Raw genomic sequence first — 25,607 nt, forward strand, 5'->3', positions numbered from 1 at the left:
TAAAAATCTTTTTTAATTCTTCAAAGGTAACGTTTTACTAATCAGGAATTTTAACTATATATGGAAACATTTGATATTCCTGTTTTTTCTTTATTAAAATATTGACTATTGCTATCAAAATCAATGTTTAATTAGAAATATATTGATCTAGTATTTAAAAATCAAACACACACAGTTAGGTAGTTAGTATGAGGTACTATGATAGTATAGACAGTCGGTAGAATTGCATAAAATATAGAAAACAGCTCAAGTTAATTAAACAAATAGATAAGCTAAATAAATTCCAATGGTTTTTAATAAGAAAGCACTGAAACAGCAACACGAGAAATGAACGAAAGCAAAAGAATAACGTTTACAGATATGCGAAACAACAATTATGTAGTGTGAGCATTACAGTACCTCTTCAAGTAGTGCGATTTAGAATATATCTACTTCTTCTAGACTACCAGCTTGTCTGAAGCATTTGCTTTTTACAATAATATAACATATATTACCTGTGAAACCCTTACCGAGGCACCTTTCACAGTCAAAGTATTTGTCTGTCCCATTCCCAGAGGCTTATTCCTTTCTGGTGGAAGATCCAGAGTTTGTGGCTCAGGTGCTTTCTCCTTCTTTGATCTATCACCACTCTGATCTCTCTTCTTGAAAAACCTAATAAACAAAGAAATTGAAATAGACAATAACATATACGAAATTATGTGTATTTAATAGAAGATACAACGGTTGAATATATGAATATATAAATTACGCAAAAAAAGTAATCTTTAATTAAATCTTAAATTAACTCAAATGGACATAAAGTATTACTTTAACTGTAAAATATGAAAAGGTAATTACTTGGTTTCTAAATAGAGCACTTACATTTTTGTATTTCACAGTTCATTGTAGTTTTATATATTAAACTTAAAGGTCAGAGTGTACTGTCTTTACTTTTATGAGAACGAGGAACTAAAAAGTTGAAGGTTGGTTCCACATAACGAACAAATATAGTTAGAAATTTTCTTATCTTAGTCTACCCGAAAGAAATGTTCCTAGAAATATACTTTTCAGATGGTAGACATATTATAACACAATAATAACACATTATTATTTCAATTGATGTCGTAAGTAGAAAGAGCCTACTCTTTTCGCAGTCTTTCAAGTAATGGTAGTTATTACAACTCCTGGCATTACATATGTTTCGGTATTTTGAAGAGTACTTACCGAAATGGTGAACGTCCTCTTTTCTTCTTGTCTTCCTTGGCAGTTTCCATATTGGTTGGACCATCAACAGCATTCATTCTGTTAATGTCCAATTCACTTGCAGCTCGAGGCATTTTTCCTATAGGCATGAAGAGTATAATATAATACAGGAGATAAATATATAACGTTAATTTATAAACTCAAGTTTACACTTTTACATGATTATATGACAAGCTTTTTCTTATTAAATTGAAATGTGTATGTATGTTGCTACTACTGTAAGTATAGTATATATATATATATATAAGAAAAGAAAATAGCTACTACTGAGTATTGCAAATTAATAGCTACTACTGAAATTATATATCCATTCATCTTACATTTATTGTATAATCTTGTTCATAATAAAATATGTCCATTCATCTCTCTTTGAAAAGCCCTTATTTTTATTCATACTTGAAATTAAATGAAACCAATGTGAAATGTCTTTAGTCAGTAGCATATTTCGAGTCAATAATAACATTTCCTACCATTACAAGATTTCATTTTCCTCTTCCTATTTTTTCTAAAGGTAGATGGCCAGGTGTTTTGGACAAAGCTGTACATACGGAGATTCTACGTACATTATTTACTGTTTCAACTCTTCTAATATTAATATTATTAAACACTTTAATATTAATAACACCATTAATAACTTTAATAATACTACTAATACAATATGAAAGTAAAAGCTAAGTAATTTCAGACGTACGTATTTATATCAATGAAGTTGAAATTCTGCTAATATTTAGGAATATTTTGTTACATAGTTCAAACTAATATTCTTACTCAATATCTATTAATTAATATAGTATTAAAAGAAACTAAATTAAATATTAATTTTTAAGGTTCTTCCCTAAGGTCACCTCACTTTCTTGAATTCTAGTGTTCAACTTAAAACAATGAAGGATATCAAAAATGTAGGAAGTAAGAAAGATGGTATCTGCAAAATACTATTATATGAACTAATAATTGTTTACTAGATCCTCCGTGTAGTGTATAAATTTAGTTACCCAAGAATTATGACATCATAAACTGCGCACCCGAGTTAATCGCATATTACAGTCAATAAACAAAGATAATTGGGGAAGCAATTGACTAAATGTTAAAAGCGAGCCAGATAGCATCTACAAAATGCTATTATATGCATTAATAATTGTTTTCAAGACCCTCCGTGTAGTGTATAAATTTAGGTGTCCAAGAATTATGACATCATAAACTGCGCACCCAAATTTCTCGTCGATAAGAAAAGATTCGGAAACAGTTATTAGTTTATTAAATAGAATTTTGCAGACACTATCTGGCTTACTTTCTACATTTCTTATATTCTTCATTGTCTAAGGTATTCAATAAAATTCCAAAATGTCGGTATCAGTTTAGCGAAAAGTTTTAATTTTCTCCTAACAAAACCAGGTATGCAGATGATACAGTTATTATACCAAGAACCGAACAAGAACTATAGGAGATGATTGACAAAATAGTAGATACTGGAAAACTATGTGGAATGGAAATCAACATCGAAAAGTCAAAAGCCATTAGAATATCAAGTGGAAACGCGCCCTTATGGGTCTGAGTAGAACGAAGAGAACTTGAAGAGGTCGATAATTTCAAGTATCTAATAAGTATTTTGAAGAGAAACGCTTACTGTACCAAAGAGATCAGATCAAGAATTGCCATAGCCAAAGAGGGATTCAACAAGAAAAGATCACTCTTAACTAGTAGGCTCAAGGTTGGACTTAGGAAGAAATAGGTCAAGTACTATAAATGGAGCATTGGACTCTATGGTTAAGAGACTTGGATATTACGGAAGTTAGAGAAGAAATATTTAGAGCTTCGAAATGTGGTGCTGGAGGAAAATGGAGAAGATAAAATGGACAGAGAGAGTAACAAATGAAGATGCTTTAAAACGGATAGAAGAGGAGAGAACGCTTCTAGCCACCATCCTTCGTAAGAAGACCAATTGGATTGGACACATCTTGCAAAGAAATTGTCTTCTTCATACCGCCACAGATGGACAGATAGAAGGAAAGCGATGAATAGAAAGAAGAAGAACACAACTGATCGATGATTTGAAAAATACAAGAAAATATTGGGAATTAAAAGGGGAAGCTGAAGATCGAGAAACGTAGAAGAAACATTTCTAGGCCCAAATCTAAAATTGAAAAATAAATAAATATTGCTTATGTACATCAGAAGATAAGAAATCAGATCAACATATCTCAAAAAGCTGATGCAAGCGCTTTGACAGGAATTTTGGTCACTTAAAAGTTTAAAGAACTAACAATTACCTGGTTCTATTGTTCCGTTGAGCTGAGCGTTTTCAATTGCGTTTTCAAAGCTTTGAGTTTTGCTTAATGAGCCTTTTCGAGGGGGCCTATGAGGTTTACCACCTTCCATCTTAGGACCATTTACCATCACTTCATCGGCTTCTACTGCATCTTCAGAATAGCCTCGCTGTAAGCCTGGAATTTACAAAACGATTAAATTTACATGAAATATATTTTGAAATTTTAAAATTATTATTTTTTAAACAAATATATTTACTCTTAGAGAAACGCAATATTTAAATATAATTGAAATAGACACACTTTTCAGCTTCTTTGAAAGTTAAACATAATCCAACATTAATTATTAATCACTCTAATAATAACTGTATAAAAAAGCCTTCTGTTCAAAGTGATAAAAAAGTCTCGTTTCTTCAATTTAAGCTTATTTTTTCTTAATTTACTATATTTGTTTAGATAAACATTACTGAAAACAAATAAATCATCGTTTCGAAAAATTAAATAACTTAACAAATAGGTAAACTTCTCTAATAACCATTTTATAAAATATCTTTCGGTACGAAGTGATAATACAAAAACACCTTGTTTCTTCAACTGACTACCATTTAAATAGATAAGCATTATTTAAAATAACCGAAATAATCGTCCTGAAGATATTAAATTATTGTATTCATAGGTGAATAATTTCCATAATCTCTCATTCATTACCTAATTACATTTGTAATTAAGCAATTCATTAGTAGTTACATGTTTTCTGCACAATTACAGAACAATTAAAAAGTATTACCTTTAATATCACTCATGGTAAATCCTGACGACTTCATAATTTGTTCAAGATGTGCTGGAGTAACTTGTTCAGCTTCCACACGAAGCCTGTGCTGGCGAATCTTGATTTCTTGCCAACGCCTCATCTTTTCATTTTCACTGAGTAAGAATAAAATATATTAATTTGTAATTTTTGTGTTTCGTTTATAATCTATACAATAATTAATTGAAAAGAAATGTTGAGAAAAATCTATAAGGGAAGATACCTGCCGTTATCTTATCTACATTTAACTTAACATTTTTAAATTATGCTATTATGAAATAACATTTTTTGGAATAGAACAAAGTCATAGACATGTATGAAAAATTTGCAGCAAAAAAAAAAAAAAAAAAAAAAACGATGCATTAAACAAATTACGAAAGTACTGGAATTTATACAATGTTCTGGATTTTTTAAAATGTAAATTATCATTTTGAAGGAGCAATTCGAGAAAGATAACTAAAAGTAAACAGGCTCAATGGACACAGTGGTAAGTCAAGTGTCTTATTGAGTTTTAAATTTCAATGCTTATGATGTTATATTTGTACTTTCTACGGGTGTATTTCGATACTTCCCCGAGCGTTGGTCACACAAGTTAAAAATACAAGAAAAAGTAATTAAAACACCAAGAAAATAAAATGGATTGATCTAACTTGAGAAAGGCTTTGTAATAACACCTTGTCCTATATTATATTGAGGTTTTTCTAGTTAAGTGGTAGTGTCTCACCATGGTGAGTCCGTCGTAGAGAGAATTCGAATGGTAGGAAGCAAATGGATTACACAAATAATTAAAACTAAAAGTAAATGAGATGATTGGTAAAATTTTTTTAGTGTGTTCTATTCGGATTAAGTAAAGTTAACTAATGTAAGTTAGCAGGAAATTTTTTAAGAAAAGAAGAAGAAGACCATAAAACCAACATTCATCTCGAAGAAATTAAATAACTGCACAAATAGGTAAACTAATAATCACTGTATAAAAAATCCTTCCGTTCGAAGTGTTAATACAAAAATACCTTATTTCTTCGACTTACTACCATTTAAATAGATATAAGCATTATATAAAAATAACCGAAATCATCGTCCAGAAGAAATTAAATTACTGCACTTATAGGTGAATAATTTCCATATTTTTTTTTCATTCATTACCTACATTCATTTCATTCATTACATTTGTAGTTAAATAATTCCCTAGTAGTTATGTAGTATACATTCTGACATTCAGTTAGTAGTTAAATTCTGACCACAAAGGGAAATAATAATAATAAAAAAAGAATGAGTCACAAAGAGAGAGTTACAGAGAGTTGTATCAAAATGTATTCTTTCCGGAATTTCATATCTTGTTAAAATATATATTTTTTTCTTTTTCAATATAAATTTTATGCTAATAATTTAAATTAAAAATTTTACTCTATTGTCATGTTTATTCTTTCAAATGTAGATTTACTTTAGAATTTTTTCTAATATTTTAACACAAATTATTGAATTTTATTTTAAAATATACCTGAAATAATCCACTTGTTCGACCATTATTTTATCTGGATGTAAATGTGACCTTCAAAACTAATGTTAACATTGTACTGTCATGAACATCTGATCACTTATTTAAACATGAAAAGATCCTTAATAAATAAAATAAAGATTTTTTTCAAATAAGTAAATACTGTACGTTTTTTAATTTGCCAACTCCTATTAATATATTTTTAATATTGAGGAAGTTATATATGCATATCATTGTCAATTTCTCATTTGTAATTATTATATTTAAAACGACTATTTGTCTTTTCTTTAACTATTTTGTTTAGCTTTGTGGTACATTCGGGTATGCTTCACACGGAGAATTATATTGACAAATATAGAACACTTTTGTACATAAAGTGCAGGGGGCTATTCTTTTTGCATTAAAGTGTTTCTGTTATTGTTTAAGATACATCTGGAAAAATTCTCCAAGTTTATATAGATGATTATCATCCAGATATTGTCAATGAAAAAGAGCATTTATAATATTATGAACGCCATTATAGCTTACTTTTTTAAGGTTTAAAACGACAGAAAAACCTTCTCTGCAACAAAAGATTATTTATGGTTTTCCTATTTACATTGGAAATGAAATGAAATACTAATGAAGTGAAATTTCCAGTTTTGCATCCCATGATTATGACCTTTCGGTTAAGGAAGACGGATGATCAATGAAAGTGAATTATTACAAAATAATTGGTAGGATGATAATGTATAAGGAAACGAGAGAACCTTGAGAAAACTCACGCATAGATGCTATCCATCATAAAAATACGTGGTCAGGATTTTATGAAATGAAATTTGTAATTTAATGTTCCACAGTATGGTCCTTAGGCTAATGGAGATGAAGGATTAAAGAAAGTGAACAATTATTATAAAAACATTGGTGAAGTGGGTATGTGGGAGGAATTGGGAGAACCACAAGAAAATCCACAGATACGATATTGTCCACCTGAAACTCACATGATCTGGGACCGAACCAGGTACCTCACACATCAGAGGTAAGCGCTCTACTACTGAGCCACTGTGCTTTCATTTTCATTGTCTAGAAGTTAAGCAAATGTAATGTTCGTTGGAGACAGATGACTCTTGAATACATATATGAATTTTACTGTGTAATAGGACAAACAGGTTCTGTAACAAAGGGATCGTAGAATTAGTTCATCCTATAACACATCGCATTATTATTTCTAATATTTCAGAACCAAAGTAAGATGTACTTAACATTAATTACTATATTTGTGACATTGGACTTACTCAATAAACGAAGGTTGGAAAGTAACTGGAAGAGATAGCCTTAAGAATTCCCAGTTAGCCTTTTCCATTGTTTCGAAAGTGTTGTGACTGATCTTCAGACATGGTGGACTATCTGATCCAGCTGGAATTCTTGTCACATCAATTTTACAGTCTGGAATTTCATCTGTATTCTCAAAGATTGGTTGATCTTTTGTATACCAATAGGTTACATTTCGATTCATATTTCTGTAATAAACAAGAAATCGATACTTAATTAATAACAACTAAATGTTTAGTAAAGTCACACTAAGAAAATCCTAGTGATCTCTTTCAATCAAAATCTTTATTCCTTGTCTTAATATCAAAACCACTCACAAATGTATATTACCAAGTCTGAGAAGTTATGTGACGAGATTTTCTGAAACGTAACATAGAACGATGTTATTGTGTTGTTATATACGATTCCCTGCTCTCATCTTACTCCCGCAAAAGAGGAAGGGAAAAAAAAGGAAAACAATTATCACTTGCAATATGTAATTCTTATCAGGTTTCTTAATTACATCAACACTGTCCTTAAACTACTATTCGTAAATGAGATAAAAAAACAAACTCAAGTTAGTATCATCTTAGAACTTAAAACCTAATATATATATATATATATATATATATATATATATATATATATATACATATATATATATATATATATATATATATATATATATATATATATATATATATATATATATATATATATAAAACAATACTTTATTTATTGGTCTCAGTGTCAGTCCTGATTTTTTGGTGAGCAATCTTCACCACAGTTTGGCATGGTGGTAGATGTCACCAAGAAAGAGGTTTTTATACCAAGATTTTTTTTGGGGGGGGATTCACCGAGTCATTAAGAAATGATGATCCAAAAATACTCCATGCTTCTAATAATGGAATATATATATATATATATGCAGTATTCTTTATCATCTCGTATTAATCACTTCAACATTTTATCGCAAGAGAGCACTGTTAGTAACACTCAGTTTGCGCGCTCTTGTGGCTGAATTATGAACTTCGTACGTTATCAAACTTTGAACCGTCAATGAAGTCCAAAACGAATTTTGCGACCTATATGGGTCAATCCATGCCAAGTGAACAAGGAAAAAGAAAAACTGCCGCTCGACCTCTTCAAAAAATCTATTTTTTACATGAATGTTTATACTATATCAAGGTACTTCAAAATCACAATTAATTATTTTTACAACATTTCGTAGCGATGCAGCTTCTGCTGCCATTTTGCATTTTTTCTATTTCAGACGTTTACGTTGTTTTGAATATCTCAGCATGTATTTGTCCCAGAGAATTGAAAATTGCTGAGCGTGTCCAACTTGTGTAGTGCTAAAACTTTGTCCCCTTAACATATTCGCCTAAAACCACTTGAAAAGGGTGAAATCAGGACCTACAGTAGCAACATTTTTGGACATTGAAGACACGTTTGTGAAGAGGAAGCAACTGACGTAGAGGTCTGAATTTGAGTGTACATGTAGTCAGAGATCACACGTTTATACTCAAAAATTTGCAGACCTGTAGCTTCTCCCAAAGGCCTGAAAAATATCATAAAGTTGGGGAATTATGCCAATTTGCCATATTTCACTGTCTAATATCCCCAATGGGCCTGGATTTAAAAATCTGAAATTTTGGGAATAGTTACTCCATTAGTGTGCCATAACACACAACAAAGCGCGTTTTGGGTTTTTGAGCAGAAGGGGGTCAAAGTATTGAGGAACGACGTCATACTCTAGGAGGTGTTTTGTTCACAAATTCAACTGGGAATTTGTTGTTGTAAAGTAAAATAAAGTAGGATGAATGGCTAGTCCAGTCAACGCTCTCAAGCTCGTTTCTTTCCTCTAGTTATGACTCACTGTCTTATGTAAATTCATTAAATGGATTTATGCTTTCATGCCATAGCATAAAAACATAAAATTAAGGCATATTAGATCTTGTTTTCATGAATAGTTATTTTTGTGCACGAAGCTATCAAGGATCAATTATATCTTTGAGGAGTGAAGACAAGTGATCCCTCCGGTTGAAATTAGAGAATTAAACCTTGAGTGTTGTACACATCTTAATTGTATGCTCGCTGAGCTCAACTTCGTATTTGAAATGATTCAATTTCTAGTACAGAATTATTATCAAAACTTAATTTTTATAATTCAAATAAAGAAAATGAATTATATTAAATTTGATTTTTTTTATTACTTACACACAGAAAGGCTCATAGCCCTCTTGTAAACCACATGTTGTGAAGAATTTCAAAGTATTGACATCTTGTCCAAATGTGAGTTTGGCTTTCTGACCCACTCCAAGCGTACACGCAGGCACAAATGATTCGCCTTGTACATCTGCAAATGAAGTCTCTCCGCCCAAGGCATCCATCAAAAGTTCACCATTTAATGAGAAACCTATCAAAAGTATTTCAGTTAAAATAATTGAGTAAAAAAGAAAACATAATGTGAACAAAGCCGATATTTTGTAGAAAAGTGACAAAGTATGAGTATTTCTAACTTATTTTGTTTCTGTATATAGTTATAGTCTGTACTTGTTTATGGTGGCTGCTATAATTAACAATCCATTACCTTCGAACTTGGAAATTATATAAGAAATAGTTATGGAGTCAAAGCGTGGTTTAGAAAATTTTTTAGTATTTTTTGCTGTTAAAGTAGCAATTTATTTGATAACGGCTCTTGTGTTTGTGATAATTATTGTTTCAATTTCTGCGCTGGAAATCTTGATATTGATACAGCTTCATTAAAAAAAAAAAACTAATTGGATCAAGTGTTCTTGAAGAACATTCAACATTAGAGCATATACTCCTAATGTTAGCGTTAACTTATGTTTTAACATATGTTACTGGTTTTCAACAGAAGTGAAGTAAATTTTTAAAATTATATATAAAGCGTGTAAATAATTGAAAAAGCAGCAGATCCAGAAATTTCTTGAGTGGGGGCGCAGACCTGAGAATATTTATGTGTGTGTGTGTGTGTGTGTGTGTGTGTGTGTGTGTGTGTGTGTGTATTTGTTTGTATATGTGTGGTGGGGAGTGGTTCTGCTTGAGATATGAACTTTCAAGTTCTGATATCCCCTACGTTTGATATTTCTACATAAATTAATGTCTATATAATATGTAATAATTTTATATGTTTGGTCCTTTTTTAATTTATTGTTTAACAGACATGTCTACTTTGTTATATTAGGAAGCTGTTGCTCAGTGGTAGAGCGTTCACCTGTTACTTGTAGAGCCCCTGGTTCGATTCCAGCTCGCACCAAGTGGACTTTGTGGTGGACAGATACCGTATGCGAGAGCTTTTTCGAAGTTTTACCGTTTCCTGATACTTTCTTCATTCACATAATCAGAATCTTCTTTAGCCTGTACGGCATAATCGTGGGACGTAAAACTAAAAAATTGCATTTCATTTCAATACTTTGGTTATACTATGTAAGGAAAAATGTTTTGAACATACTACATAATGAATTGTAGCTTTTCAAGTAACAAAATTCAAGTTAATAGATGAAATGAAAAGAAGTCCTATCTTATACGACTTCAAGGATAAAAACGGGTTTGTGCAATTTCACATGGATCTTGTTTCTTGTTCCCTTATAACTTCTCTTTTATAAATAAAACAAGAACGGGTTAAGCGTCAAATTGCTAAAGTGCAGTGTTCCTTCCAGACGTACATCCTGGAGTTTCCTTGAGTTGACCTACTTACTCCCCCCACTACCGCAGGAGCTAAGGTAAAAAAAGTATGATTACATGTAACTCTTATGTAGAATTATTTAGCAAATAGTGTCCTAGTGCAGCCACTTTTACCCTGAAGAAATTTTTCTAGAAGAAAGCCTGTTCAATTACATGCTGAAAATGTTGCTGAAACAGAAGCACTGCCAGAGATTTTGAACGGAGATAATTGGAGAAATTGCGTTGTCATTTCCTGAACTTATTGTATTATATCTTCCGTTCTACTAGATATTCATATTAATAAATATAATTCAATTTCACGTCGCTTTTATTTCTTATATATATATATATATATATATATATATATATATATATATATATATATATATATATCTGGCCAGCCTGGGTAGGTTTATGCTTATTTTGATGCTGTGACTGACGGGACGTATCGTCACAAAAACCATCTCAAATAATTCTTACATTTTTTTTTCTATTTTTCAATTCAACTTACATTCTTACATTTTTAAGTTATACTTTCGGCCTCATTACGTTTATATCACTTAATTCTTGCACAAAAGAATTGTAGATTCGGAGAGGTGCGATTTAATATCCTCTGTGACACTTGAGGATGTTAGCTACTTTGTACTGAAAATAGATTGAGAGTAAATTATTGGCTTAATATATTTACAGGGAAAACACTCTTTGCCGTCTCGTCATGCTGAAAAAACACAAAGTGAATTGTATTTTCTCTTAGAGGGCACCTGTCTCCTTCTGTATTTGCCAATAGACCATGGAACGTTAATATCTCTTCGTTCACGAGCAAAAGGATCGAAGGTTTTAAAGGGACCGCAAAATATTACCCATTGTAATAATTGTGGATATTAGCTAGTTTGTACTATTAGTTGACTGAGAGTAACAGATTATTGGTCTAATGTGTTGACAAAAAAAGTAAATTATTTTTGTAATTTTGTCTCGTTGAAATTACTCTAAAAGAGTTGTTCTTTTTCTTCAACAGCGCCTCTTCCCTTCTGGATCTGCCATTGCAGCTAAGATTGGTTTGTTTTATTTATGTATAATTGTCACCTGCTAAGTTTGAACTATTGTGTGTCGGTGATCACCAATAGTTAAAAAATGAAATCTTTGAGTTCTATGTTCCACGGTTATGCTGGCCAGGTGATGATGAGAAATGAATGAAATGGTGGAATGAAGAAAGTGGAAGGAAACAGAAGAACCCCGAGGAAACCCACGCACACGGCGTTTGTCCACCACAAAGTTCACTTGGCGCGAACCAATAGTTAAAGAAGGGGATGTTGATATTGGTGTGTTCTTTGAAAAGGACTAAGTTAAATAACATGTAATAATCTTTGTTAAGTTTACGTTCTCTAATTAATGTCTGGCAACCAATAGCAACAGTATTGGTTGCCGAAGTCATTCCAGGAAAGTAACCATCCGATAAGGATTTCCAGGACACAAAAAATTGGTTGATAGTTGTTAATACATTATTTATAATTGATACATTTAAGCACAAGCTTGTATTAATTCATACATTCTTCAGAACTAAAATTGCTATACTGTTGAATAAAAATACCAAAGACCAAACGTATATTTAATTTAATTTTTATTATTCTCCTATTAGTTAGCTAGTAAATCAATGCACGGAAACAGCCATGTATATACAATTATATTAAAATGTAGACGCCCCTGGAATATTAGGAAATCGAGTTTGTTTACTTGAAGTTTGTCGAGAAATGACAAAACGAGATAATAATCGTTGAATAGTTTGTGTACAGTTCTGTCTCGACGATGGAAAGCAGAGTCAGAGTCGATGCCAACACCTACTATCTCATGATACAAATTCATGAACACTCATATGTTTACACTGTTCTTCACACTTAATGCAATACGTTGTGTATAAAATTATACTTGTTCAAAATAAGGTGAAATCTATTAACATAAATAGAAAGTTTAAGTTGCTGACGTTAAATGTATTATTTAAGAAAATTAATCCTTGTTTAGCCAGGTTTTGGAGCAAATTAATATAAATAATCATACTGACACATTAAAATATTTATTTTACTTACATTGTATTACATGTAAAGTAATAAAATACTAAACGAATATATGTCTTATAAATATAAATACTTGCATTTAAAAAAAAATCTGTGGACTGATAATTGAATAGCAATGATTTTTTTCATTTATGTACATAAATATAGATGAAATGAAAATATTATGCACTATAAAATGACATCTATAGACTTAATTCAGCTTTAAATGACTATAAAGTAATCTAATTCTCTAATTTAAAAAAAATACTTAAAAAATAGTTATATATCTATATCTATATCTATATCTATCTATCTATCTATCTATCTATCTATCTATCTATCTATCTATCTATCTATCTATATATATATATATATATATATATATATATATATATATATATAGAGAGAGAGAGAGAGAGAGAGAGAGAGAGAGAGAGAGGGTGGGTAAAAATTACTCGCTATTTAAAAGTGTTAATTACTTTTTAAAAGTTACAGCATTTCCATGAAAAAATAATATTTTTATTCCTAAAGTGGTAGAATTATGTATAGTTACTTCCTGTTTTCGTTTCAATGCGATAACAGTAACCAAGATTGGCCTAACTCCTGACACTCCATGATTATGATTAGATCACATACCGTTACAAATTACGGCAGGTGCAAAGATAATGGCGCAGTGTTCACAGATCTTCTAGTATAGTTGATGCCAAAACCATGATTTCAAACTGATGACTACATGCAGGGATGTACGCGGGAATTGATTTAGGGGGGTTCAAATTCAATAAATTTACAGAAAGTCGGATTTTGAAGAAATCCCGATTACTTGAACCCATCTTCCGCGTACGTCAGAATCTGTGGGAGATACTTGCAAAAGTATTCGTTTCTCAACATCTAAATAGAAAGAGAATGCACACTGTGCAGGAAATATTCGCCCAAAGTCCACAAAAGTCATCATGTCAGGTCGTTAATGGGGGTGGAAGAAGGAGGGATATTTTGTCGAACAAAACCAGAAACTGCAGGCCTTGAAAGAAAGGACTCGGCATATTTTGGCAGACATATTATGTGAGTTCCTGCAGCAGTCAGTAGAAGATTTTCCCAAACGACTACAAAAACTGATGGAAAATGTTGATGCTCATGTGAAATTTTAACACTTATGCCTATATGAACTTTTAACACTGTAGTATAGTTGTACCATTCTACTGTGCAATGTAAAACTTCTTCCATTAAAATCGATGAATTAATATTAAAGTAATTAAATATTTATAATAGAGAGTTAATTTTCACCCATCCTGTATATTATATTATTTAGATGTAGCATGCATGTCATCTAAACACTTCATTTAGGAAATATATATTTTAATGAATGGATCGTATTTCACGCCAAATTTTTAAATCTTGGAACTAAAGAAAAATCAGATACTACTAAACTAAAGAACACTTCTACACAGAGTGAACACTACATGGACAAACCTCAAATCTCAATGGTTACATTAACACCCATGTTACATATGTACATTAACATCATATCACATTTTTATCAGAGTACCTGTTAACAGTTGAATAATCTTGAAAAAATACAACTAGTAAAAATTAAGTTTTGAGAAAATAAATAGTTATATTAAAGAGTAAGACAATAAAGCAAAAAAAAAATTTTTTTCTCCTTCAAGTTGAAGTCACAATTAACAAAAAAGAAATAATATAAAATACTTGTAGATGGATTGAAAAACGTTTTGATTGAACAACTTACATCACATAAGGACGGACGTTGAGGATAAATACACGATTATTATATTCCCTTAAGCAAATAAAAAATCAAACTTGTGTATGAAAATCAATGAAGCTATTCTGTGCATCATGCTTTTGTATTGGGATGATTTTAAGTTTTGAAGAAAGTTACTTTAAATTTGTTTTAATTCAAGTTGAAAACTAAAGGAATTAGACGTAAAATAAACCAAAAAGGAGCACAATGAATAGAGTTTAAAATACGAGAGAAAAAATGATAAAATGAAAGAATATTAAAGTTTTAAAGCAAGTGACGTTTTTTCAGTCATGTTCTTTATATAATCATATTAAGGGAACTAGAAATTTCGTTCCATTATACTGTTCTGTATTATTTAATGTTAAATTGTTAGCGCAATTGAACTTTCAAACTTTTCGTTTCATACGCATATTATAGCAGGTGATACAGGTTAAGAAAAAAATTACACAAGGGAAACATTGAAAACTATGGAAAAAAATAAAGTTACTAAAATAAAAGCTAGAAATGACAAGATCAAAAGGGTATTTTTACAAAGTTAGATAATTATCCAATAGGCAACTCATTTTCATGATTACAACTCATCTAAAACAATTAATAACAGAAATAGGAGTTAATTTATTGTAGGACTGGGATATTTAGTGACATATATTTTTCTTCCTTTCGTAGGAACAAACATATTTGTGGTACAATTTTTAAGTTGTCCCATAATTTACATGAAGTCTGTCACAATGATCTTAGCATGTGTATGGGTTTATTTGAATTTGAGATCAAAATTCGTTTAAATTTGGCATGTTCCAGAATTATCAGTAATTTTCATGCAATATTTTTACTATATATGATTATTTAATGACTAATATGTTGATTTCATTTTTTCATTGTTACATGCAAGGTATAAAGTTGTTTTGACAATTTTGTCAAATGTATTTTCTAACTTCTACTTCACTTCTAGTTATATGTCGGGGTTTACTTGTTATTTTTAGCTACTAATACTACATCAAAAGGCTATTTAAATTGCAGTCCTAAGGTAAATATGATAATAAAATGGGCAAAACATGCTCATATTTTTGAGGTAGTGCATCCGTTACCCAATCCGGAGAACTTACTTATTGTTCGATCAATCAAATCGAGGAAAACTCCTACAACATCTCCAACTTGCCACTGTTTGCCAAAAGATTCAGCTGTCCCAGAATAAAGTTTCTCTTCCTTTAAAATTAAAAGAAATAGAAGGCGAAATGTGGGTGTAAAAGACAAAGAACTTACAGCAAGGAGGAATATCAGTGCATTTGGGTGTGTTTATATTACCCTATAGAAGTATATCTTATTTGGTGGTAATAATAATATATGAAATAAATAAACACACACAAATGCACCAGAAGGATTGAAGTTAGATATTACAAGTACACAATTTACCATAGAGGCAAGCACAAAGGCTACTCGGTAAATATGGACATGCTAATCTTTGGACTGTACTAACATATTTAGTGACGAATATTCATAATGAAGATGGTTTATTCAGAAATAAATGCTAAAGAAGCAAAAGGCGAAAGAAAAACGAAGAACGAATTGAGAAGACTTTAGAAGAATTCAGACTTTATTCATTGTTAATAGATAATATGGCACTTACTGACTTATTCACCACTTTGGAATCATATAAAGAGATTCATGCAACAGATTTTTAAATGACCAGAATTTATTAGCGAATATAAGGATCGTAGATAATAACTAAAGAAGAACATTTTTCTGTTCTCATGTAACTGGTATACTTATAACAAACGAAAAGAAACGTAGAAGATCTTGTGGATGTATAGAAAGTTGTCTTATCTTGTCGAATCAAAGCCATAGTTCCTGTGAAACATGAACTATTTAATCAGCATTTTCAATAAGTTTGGAGGAATCTTTCAATTCAATTTGAAGAATACAATATAGATTTATGAGAGTTTTTTCAATATATATATATATATATGATTTTTATATTTAATTATGCATGTTATTACCAATATAAAAAAATTGTTGGCAAAGGTGCTACATTTTGAATAATGGCAAATTTATGTCGAATGAGAAGTTGTTTTAAATAATATAAAGTACTTTAACTTAGAAAATTTGTAACGAACCATCTCCATGAAATTAATAAAACACTTGGATTACAGAATTTCAAATACGTTGGTTGCATGTCCCTATTTATAGAGCAGATAAAAGAAGAAAGCAACACAAAAAGCAGATCCCAGACACGTGTGAGGGGCTAGTTCACAAGAAAGAAACATGGAAAAATGTACAGTTACACGAAATGCCCTTACTTACTTATATTTCTATCATGTAAGTCAAGCATGCATCCAATTACATCCCCTACTTGATACCTTCTGCCAAATGGATCATAAACACCATGATGAAGCTTGCAAACCTATGGTATGTTATATATGCCGAAAAAACAAGAAAATGATAACAGTATGCATATGTCAAGTTTAATATATACATAATAGTATACGTTACAAAACATCACGTAGAAATAAATACCATAAGAGTTTATTACAGAATTTCCATAAAATTCAAGTATGCTTATATTCAATGCAAATTATTTGCGTTAAATATATCATATTATGTAAAAGGAACAAATCTTTTTTTGTCTACAAAGGAATATGTAAATTCTCTATCTATAATTATTCTCTAAAATTTATGATTATTTGAATCTTATTTTCTACTCACTTTTTATATTACTGACCTGCTATTACAATTGAAGGAAATTTATATTCATCCACATTCTGATAGAAACAGCATATATATATATATATATATATATATATATATATATATATATTGGATCATTTACCTTGATGAGCCCTCCTAACCTAATAGACAAGAAACACTGAAATTTTGTGCCATGCAAATATTGACAGGGGAATATTATTTGACATATATTCCAATACAAATAGATTAACAATATTGCCAACGAAACATAAAATTGTGTATTTTCAAATAACACTGCATCAGGTTAATATTACATATTTCAAATCTATATATTAAACAGAAACTTACAATAGCACACTTTTTATGGATTGTTGCAAACTAAGGACGCAACGGTATCACAAACATCGAAAAACAAACAAATTTTGGAGGCTTCTCGAACAGTAATTGCAAATGAAACAGATAGAGCAATCCATATCCAAAATACCTTAGTGTCGGGTACTATGGTAATCATATGACCTATTTCCAGAAAGTAGAAACAAAATAACAAAACGGTTGAACATTTGACTATATTTAAAAGAAATTATTTGGAATAGTATTTAGACAGGTATTCTATACAATTATGTAGATGGTTTTGTATATACATGAAGATTATAATACCATTTACAGCAATTTGCTATCTCAAACCATTATGAAGATATTGTAAAAATGTTGTATTACTTGAAATGGCGTGTTTGTGGAAACGTTTGAAAACGATTGTTGTTTTCCTTTGCTTCTATAACATCCCAATAACAGTTTTATGGCAGGTTTAATTACAATAAGTTTTCGGAACTATATGATTTTGAGTAGTGTTGCACATTTTATCATCGTTTACCATATCTCCAGAACGGTTTGATCAAATTATTGTAAACGGCATTATGATCTTTGCATCTCTGTGGTTGGATGGGATACCTAGGCAGTTTGATGGAATATCTAGGGATTTCTAGGCAGTTTTTCGAAATAAAGGCTTTTGAAAAAGGTCAAATTTTTAAGATTTTGTAAACTTTTTCCTATTCGTTCGAAATCCATTATATTATGATTATAGAATTAAACATTAAAGTACTTTATATTAACGAAAGGAGGAAACAACCGATTTTTAACGCGCCAAATCCTCCATTAAATTCGCGTTTAAAGTACTTTAGATGTTGATTGACCCGTCCGTCTCACTTGCGTTGTTACTGTTGTAGAGGTCACCAAAATTTAGATATTTGGAATACTGTGGCGTCCTTAATTCGCATCACTGAAGAACAAATATGATATTGTATTCTTTTATTTGACATATAGATTTGAAATGAGTAGTTACCTGACGCGGTACCATTTGAAAAAAAAAAAAAAACATTTTATGTTGGGTTGGTAACCTGTTAGCTTAGTGGTATCGCAGAGTATGTCAAACAAAGTTACAAAAGTGGTGGTCGTTGGTTCGATCCCAGCTCACGTCAAGTGAACTTTGTGGTGGACAAACACCGTGTGCGTGGGTTTTCTCGGAGTTCTCCCGTTTCCCCCCACTTTCTTCATTCCACCATTTCATTCTTTACTCATCATCACCGTCTCCTTTAGCCCAACCGGCAAAATCGTGGAACGTAAAACTTAAAGATTTCATTTCATTTCAAAGTTACAAAATTTCAACCTTTTTGTCTATTAGCTTAAAAATTCAAGAGCATATCAAGATACACCCCCCGGTGTGTATATATATGTGTGTGTTTGTACACAAATCTAAAGTTTACGTTTATTTGTATCTTAATTATTTTCTAATTAATAATCTGAGTTCATATGTTGTTGAGCTAATATTACAATTATAGGAAATTCATATTCACCAGCATTGTGCTAGAAATAATGCGTGTGTGTCTTTTTATAAATAAATCAAACTTTTCGTTATGAACTGAATGATCTGGGAATATTAACAAAATAAGATGCAAAAGCCTTAAATTTCAAGGTAGTGCATTTGTGTACTACACACGTATATATATGTGTATGTATACCCTTGTCTACAGTAACTTGTACATAAACTCACGTTCATTACTCATAATTTGTGTCCAACCTGTGTTACATATATTTAAAAATCAGAATAAATTTCTATAATAATGATTATAATAGTACTGATTCCATTGATAATCTACCTAGGTATAGCAAAAGCAAATTATTCATCACTATAGTGGTGGGAATGAGAAGCACTAATTATAATGGAAACACTTATGGGAAAGTGAATTGGAAAGTGTCTTGGAAGATAAAGGTAGTATGCCTGAGATCATAAGTTGAAACAAACATTAAAGAAATCATGTTAGCACATTTATTTACAGTTCAGTTAGAGTGAAAATTGCATGATGAATAGCTGAGATAAAATTTAGAATTAATAATAATAATACTAGTAAGTATATTTTAGCCTTTCCGAATGATAAGAGCTTTGGCCAGATAGGAAATATTCAACTGAATGATGCATGATTAGTTCTTCGACTACCATCGTGTTATATACGTGTGGCTTTCTGTTCCAATAGGTTTACTACTTCAAATAGCATTTTAATTGAACATAAGTCTAAAATTCTAAGCTGCTACCTCCAGAATAGAACCTGAGACCACTTCCTACACCATTTGGCTTTTCTAGATAAATTTTTTTAACAAAAATACAAGAGAACTAGTTCAAATATAAACCAATTATTTCTCTTTTATATTTGGAAATGATCTTCTAATAAATTTACAACAAAGATTAAATATATTTAAAGTTAGAACGTGACACTTCAAATGAAGTTGATTTCATTTTCGTGTACATTAAAGTAATCAAAATAATAGGTAAAGGAAAAATTTTGCCTAACCTTCTTAGGGTAGTTGGTAATATCGCTGCCCCTGAAGCTAATAATGAAAGTCGATGAAAATCTAACGTACTGTCTAAAGCCAGAGTGAAGTAACTGCGTACATTTTCGTGCTGTCTGGAACAATGACAAATTGGCTCAAACTGCTGCCATTGGGACATGAACTTTACGTGACAGTTGCGTCAGTTTCTACACTTAGTTTGTTGGGGCATAAAGTTCAATTGGAACACATAACTCAAATAATTTCATGCTTATACTCAGAAATCGGGTAAATTACCAGGAAAATCTGATTTCAGACAGCTCACCTAATCACAAGCATTGAGAAATAATGCAAAGTAGACATATTATCCATGACTACTAATTTCATATCCATGTAGAACAGTAATAATAATAATAATAATAATAATAATAATAATAATAATAATAATAATAATAATAATAATAATAATAATAATAATAATAATAATAATAATAATACTCAATTATATTATTATAATTTGAGTGTCTGAAATCAGAGTGAACTAACTATATTTTTTTCCGATTTATGAGGTTAAATATGAAATCTTTTGAATTACGGGTATTCCACACTGAATCTTATGTCACAACAAGCTAAGTGCAGAAATTGACTCAATGGTCACGTGAAGCCTATGTCCTAATGGCAGCAGTTTGTATCAAATTGTCACTATTTCCATAAAGACTAATTTCCTACAGCACCCAAATGTATATAACTCACTCTGGCTTCAGACAGCTAAATTGTACTCAGCTCAACTAAGCTAATTGGGTTTCTTTAGACTAATTAAATGACTTCCAGAAATGATTCCTCTCCCTTCAAAGGTAATGAAGGTATCCTAATCCAAAACCACTTCTTTTAGAGACAGAAAAGTCTAAATAAATGGACCCTAAAAGTTTAAATGCACAGAAGGAGATAATATACTTGGAAAGAAAGGAAGAATCTGATTGAATTGTAAAAAAAAAAAAAAAAAAAAAAAAAAAAAATTCGCTATCTTGATGCATGTTGGTTCGTACAATTTTCCCTAAATAAAATTTGAAATAAATAAATATTTGACATTCAACTTTATTCTAAAGAATGTTTGAATATTTGTGCCGTACATAATTTCTTCAAATTATTGTAAATTGTACATTCAAACCTTTTACCTGTCGAGAAGTGACATACGAAATTTTAACGATTATAGTATGTGTTACTTACATTATAGCCATCAAACGCCCATGAGTATTCATCACTGCCCAACTGGCAACCAGGCTTGGCATCAACTCTTGTCCAACCAACTCTCATTGGCCCAGACGTTAGTACTTCAAATTCAAAGTACCTGAAAATATAGTGTATTAAGAGTTTACGTTTGAAGATCATAAGAAAACATACATTAATAACTACACATTATTGTTGTGAATCATGATTATTTGGCATCTCAATCAGCAAAAGGTAAAGAAAGAATTATTAAAACTGGTTTGAGACATATTTAGCTTCTCTCAATATGTTACTATTTGTAAATGTGGAGTTGAATTTAAGAAACTAGTCATAATCGTACTGAATAGATCATACCAGATGTTATGTTAGCGATCATGAATATGGGTGTAATCAAGGCTAAATTACCAGATGTACAAGTATGAAATGCGGATTTTCCCCCCTAGAACAAACATGTTAACTTTGGAAGAATGATAAAAAGTGCTTTATTCAAAGTATGCTCCATCGCCTGTTATACTTTTCCCCCATCTTTCGGGCAATTTGTGAATACCACGCCAGTAAACATCTTCCCCTTTTGCTACGAATCATTATTCGAGCCAATTTTTCACATTCTCGTACGAACCAAAGTGCTGTTTAGCAAGTGCGTGACCTGTCGATGCAAACAAGTAGTAATCCGAAAGCAAAGTCTGGCGAGTAAGCTGCATGGGGTAGAACTTCCCAGCTGAATGCTTCCAACGTGTCGCGAACCGGTTTTGCCGTATGTGATGGAGCATTGTCATGAAGAAAAATGACTGAGTTGCCTCTTTCAGTAGTCTGGCCTTTTTTCAACCAGCGAACGGTTCAAATCGATCAATTGTTGTTGGTAACGTTTAGTATTAACAATTACCCCAAGTTTTAATTGCTCATAATAGACAATTTCACATCTTCGTTTTTTTTTTTTTTTTTGGTTTTCTATGTTACTTGTCTGCAACATCGAAATCACCACTTTTGAAACGCCGAAACCACCGTTCACATGTATCTTGCGATAGAGCATGATCACTATAAGCTTCTTGAAGCAATCGGTATGATTTGGCAGCAGTTTTCTTCAAACGAAAACACAAAATTAATGCTGTCCGCGAATGCTCTTTGTTCGGAATTAATTTCGGCATGATGAACACAACAGCACAATACTATGCTCATAATTTCTCAATTTATCACTCGTGTTCGTCTGACATTTGTTAATAACACAACAAAATGGCGCAGTATGAAATCTTTATAGCACAAACTGCATTGGTGCGGCTCTGTTGTCTGAGATCCGCATTTCATACTTGTATACCTGGTAGGTCAGTCATCTTGCGCTACGCGCATTTATGATGATATCCGTAAAATAGTTCTACAAACTTTAAATTATTTCTCATTCTATTGCTTTTCTTTTCCTCTTATGCTTTTTCTGATGGCTTATGTAGACTTACACGCTTTTAAATTATATAGGAAATATAAGCTTGTTTTAAGTACATGTATTCAATGACAATTATCATTTCTCATATCTTTTACACATGTTATCTCGCTGACAATTACCATTTCACACATGTGGTGGTATCTTTGTACATTTGTCCAAAAAAGGCAGTCGTTACAATATTAAGAATTATCGCTCTATCTCAATTTTGTCTGTATTTTCAAAAAAAAAAAAAAAAAAAAAAAAAAAAAAAAAAAAATTGAGACGGTAATGTCAAATAGGATAAGGAATTACTTACATTCCAATAATCTAATATCATTATCACAACATGGGTTTTTAACTGGCAAATCTACTGATTCTGCAATTTTCGATTTTCTTAGTACTGTTATGCATGCGATAAATAATAATAATAAAAAAAATGAGCAATTGGACTTTGTTGATCTTACTAAAGCATTCGACATTGTAAATCATGATCTCTTACTTAAAAAATTATCCTTTAATGGTATAAGAGGAACTGTTAATAAGTGGATCGAGTCTTGTTTGAAGGATAGGTATCAGATAGTTCAAATTACGAACGAAAATAATGGCAAAATGCATAAGTTTAGTAATTATAAAGGTACAATACTAACTGGTGTACCTCAAGGATCAGTGCTTGGTCCATTGCTCTTTCTTATTTATATTAATGATTTAACACATGAAATGTTGCCTAATAAATGTGTTTTATTTGCTGATGACACCAATGTTATTATTATAGATAACTCACGACATGATGTCGAATATAATCTAAACACTGCGTTTTCACGATTAAGTAACTGATTAAGTAGCAATAAATTAGTTTTAAAAAATGATAAAACTTCTTTGCTAAATTTTTATTATCCTCTTCAAAATAAATTTATTCCTTACGTAATGGCAAATAACAAAAAAGTCTACTTTTTTATTTCAACTAAATTTCTTGGAGTCACCATTAGTTCGAAACTAACTTGGAATGAGCATATTTCTCAGCTAAAAAAAAAAAAAGAAAAAAAGAAAAAAGAAAAATAAGTAGTATGTGTTTCAGCCTTCGTAGATTAAGAGGTAATGTCACAATAGAGGCTTTAGTTTCAGTGTACTATGCAAAATTCCATTCTTTAATAACTTACGGGTTATTCTACTCAATGTATTAGCACGTTTCGCTTACAAAAGAAAGCACTAAGGGATGTGTTTGGATTGTCACCAAAGTCTTCTTCCAAGCCCATCTTTGGAGGACAAAAAATATTACCATTACCTTGTGTGTATCTATATAAAATGATCTTGTTTACCGTAAGTAACAAACACTTATGTATTGAAAACAGTAACGTCCATAAATACAATACTTGATTCGTTAATAATTTGCATGTTATCCCCCCAAATTTCTCGTTTTTTCAAAAAAGCGTATATATTAATTGTACAAAAATGTTCAATAAGTAACCTGACTTTCTAAAGCAAAACAAATCATATCCTATGTTTAAATCTGATCTTCACACGTTCTTAGTAGATAAATGTTACTACTCAGTAAATGAGTTTTTTGAAGACAATGTATAAATATTTTTTTCTTGTTAATTATGTTATGAATGTGTAAGCTTATAAAAGTCATAATTATGTATGTATTACTCTATCTGTAATTTTTTAATAGGACATATATAATTATTTTGTAATTTTGACAACTGTATGCGTACTCGAGAATACTCTCATTTGTATGCAAAACAGACAAATAAATAAATAAATAAATTACATTCGTCGATCGTCACAGCTTTTAGCCTTCACATTGCTATTATAAAGTAATTTTTACTTTAGTTTTTTACATTTATACTTGCATAAAAATTAAATCACTCACATAATATGATAATTGAATTCTCTTGTAAGTTTTGAAAAGCTTATTCACTGGATCTTAATTTTCAAGATAGAACAGTTTTATGCAAAAGTAAAATCGTATAATAGTAGTTTTGTACATAACAAAACACATTAATTGAATAAAGAAATAGCGTAGCATACGTTTCCTACATACCATTTTCCAGTGCTTACTGCGTATGTCCTTTCTGCTCGGTATGTTCTAAAGGAACTTCCACCACTTCCCTTAGCTTCTCTTATAACAGCTGTCAAAGGAATATGTTCATTTACATTTAAGAATTAATATTAAAATTTTATTAAGATTAACTTTTATTTTATTGCTTGGATATTGTACACAAAATATAAACTAATTATGGACTTTTTGATTTAGAAAGTTTAGAGGCAAATAACAATTAAAGAAAGGACATTTTTAAAGTAAAACTATAAAGTTAAGTTCCTTTTTAAATAGCTAACAACACAAAATATTTCTCATCAGTATCTAATTTTGGAACAATACTCCCATTAATATTTAAATGATTAATTTGCAGTTTGTAAATCATAAAATATTTTCTTTATTTTCTTGGTTGCTAAATATTGTTATGATACCCATAATTTCCATCGAGTTAGTCTTGTCGTAATGGATTCAATAATAGAATAGTACAATTCATAAACGTTAATGCTCTATTTTTAAATATAAACTGGTAGAATGTAAAATAATAAATCATTTGGAAAAGCCCGAATTTTAGAATTTTCTATATTGCTTTTTTATTTTTTTTCAAAATAGAATAGATTGATACTGTCTATAATATATATAAAAAGCATAAAGTATATAATCAAATTGAGATTAGCTACCTTCATGCGGTTCTCCTGTAGGTGGATCCAAGTTATAGCCATAAACCAACAAAGTACGCACAGTTTCGCTTGCTGTATCCCTATAAAAGATAACAGTTATATTTAAACAAATATTAGAACGTGGTACACTTTTATAGCAATGTAAAAAGGATAAAA

General features: G+C 30.7%; 1 protein-coding gene across 7 annotated transcripts in view; it reads right to left on the reverse strand.

The window, feature by feature from the left end:
• Positions 1-25,607, reverse strand: part of RyR (Ryanodine receptor) — a 395,937-nt gene that overhangs the window by 153,364 nt on the left and 216,966 nt on the right. For 3 of the 7 annotated variants that reach the window (XM_081725582.1, XM_081725585.1, XM_081725581.1), the window contains exons 23-32: positions 25,452-25,531; positions 24,778-24,865; positions 21,323-21,443; positions 15,697-15,796; positions 9,320-9,518; positions 7,084-7,308; positions 4,294-4,430; positions 3,510-3,683; positions 1,204-1,321; positions 495-651 (exon numbers count right to left, since the gene is read on the reverse strand). In XM_081725582.1, the coding sequence (XP_081581708.1) occupies positions 495-651; positions 1,204-1,321; positions 3,510-3,683; positions 4,294-4,430; positions 7,084-7,308; positions 9,320-9,518; positions 15,697-15,796; positions 21,323-21,443; positions 24,778-24,865; positions 25,452-25,531 (1,399 nt within the window). Of the gene's footprint in view, positions 1-494; positions 652-1,203; positions 1,322-3,509; positions 3,684-4,293; positions 4,431-7,083; positions 7,309-9,319; positions 9,519-15,696; positions 15,797-16,891; positions 16,992-21,322; positions 21,444-24,777; positions 24,866-25,451; positions 25,532-25,607 lie in introns of all 7 variants that reach the window. The other 4 variants (XM_081725586.1, XM_081725584.1, XM_081725587.1 and 1 more) reach the window with 2 other exon arrangements.

This window comes from Thermobia domestica, chromosome 9 (genome assembly GCF_964235325.1).
Source record: "Thermobia domestica chromosome 9, izTheDome1.hap1.1, whole genome shotgun sequence".
Classification (NCBI taxonomy): Eukaryota; Metazoa; Arthropoda; class Insecta; order Zygentoma; family Lepismatidae; genus Thermobia; species Thermobia domestica.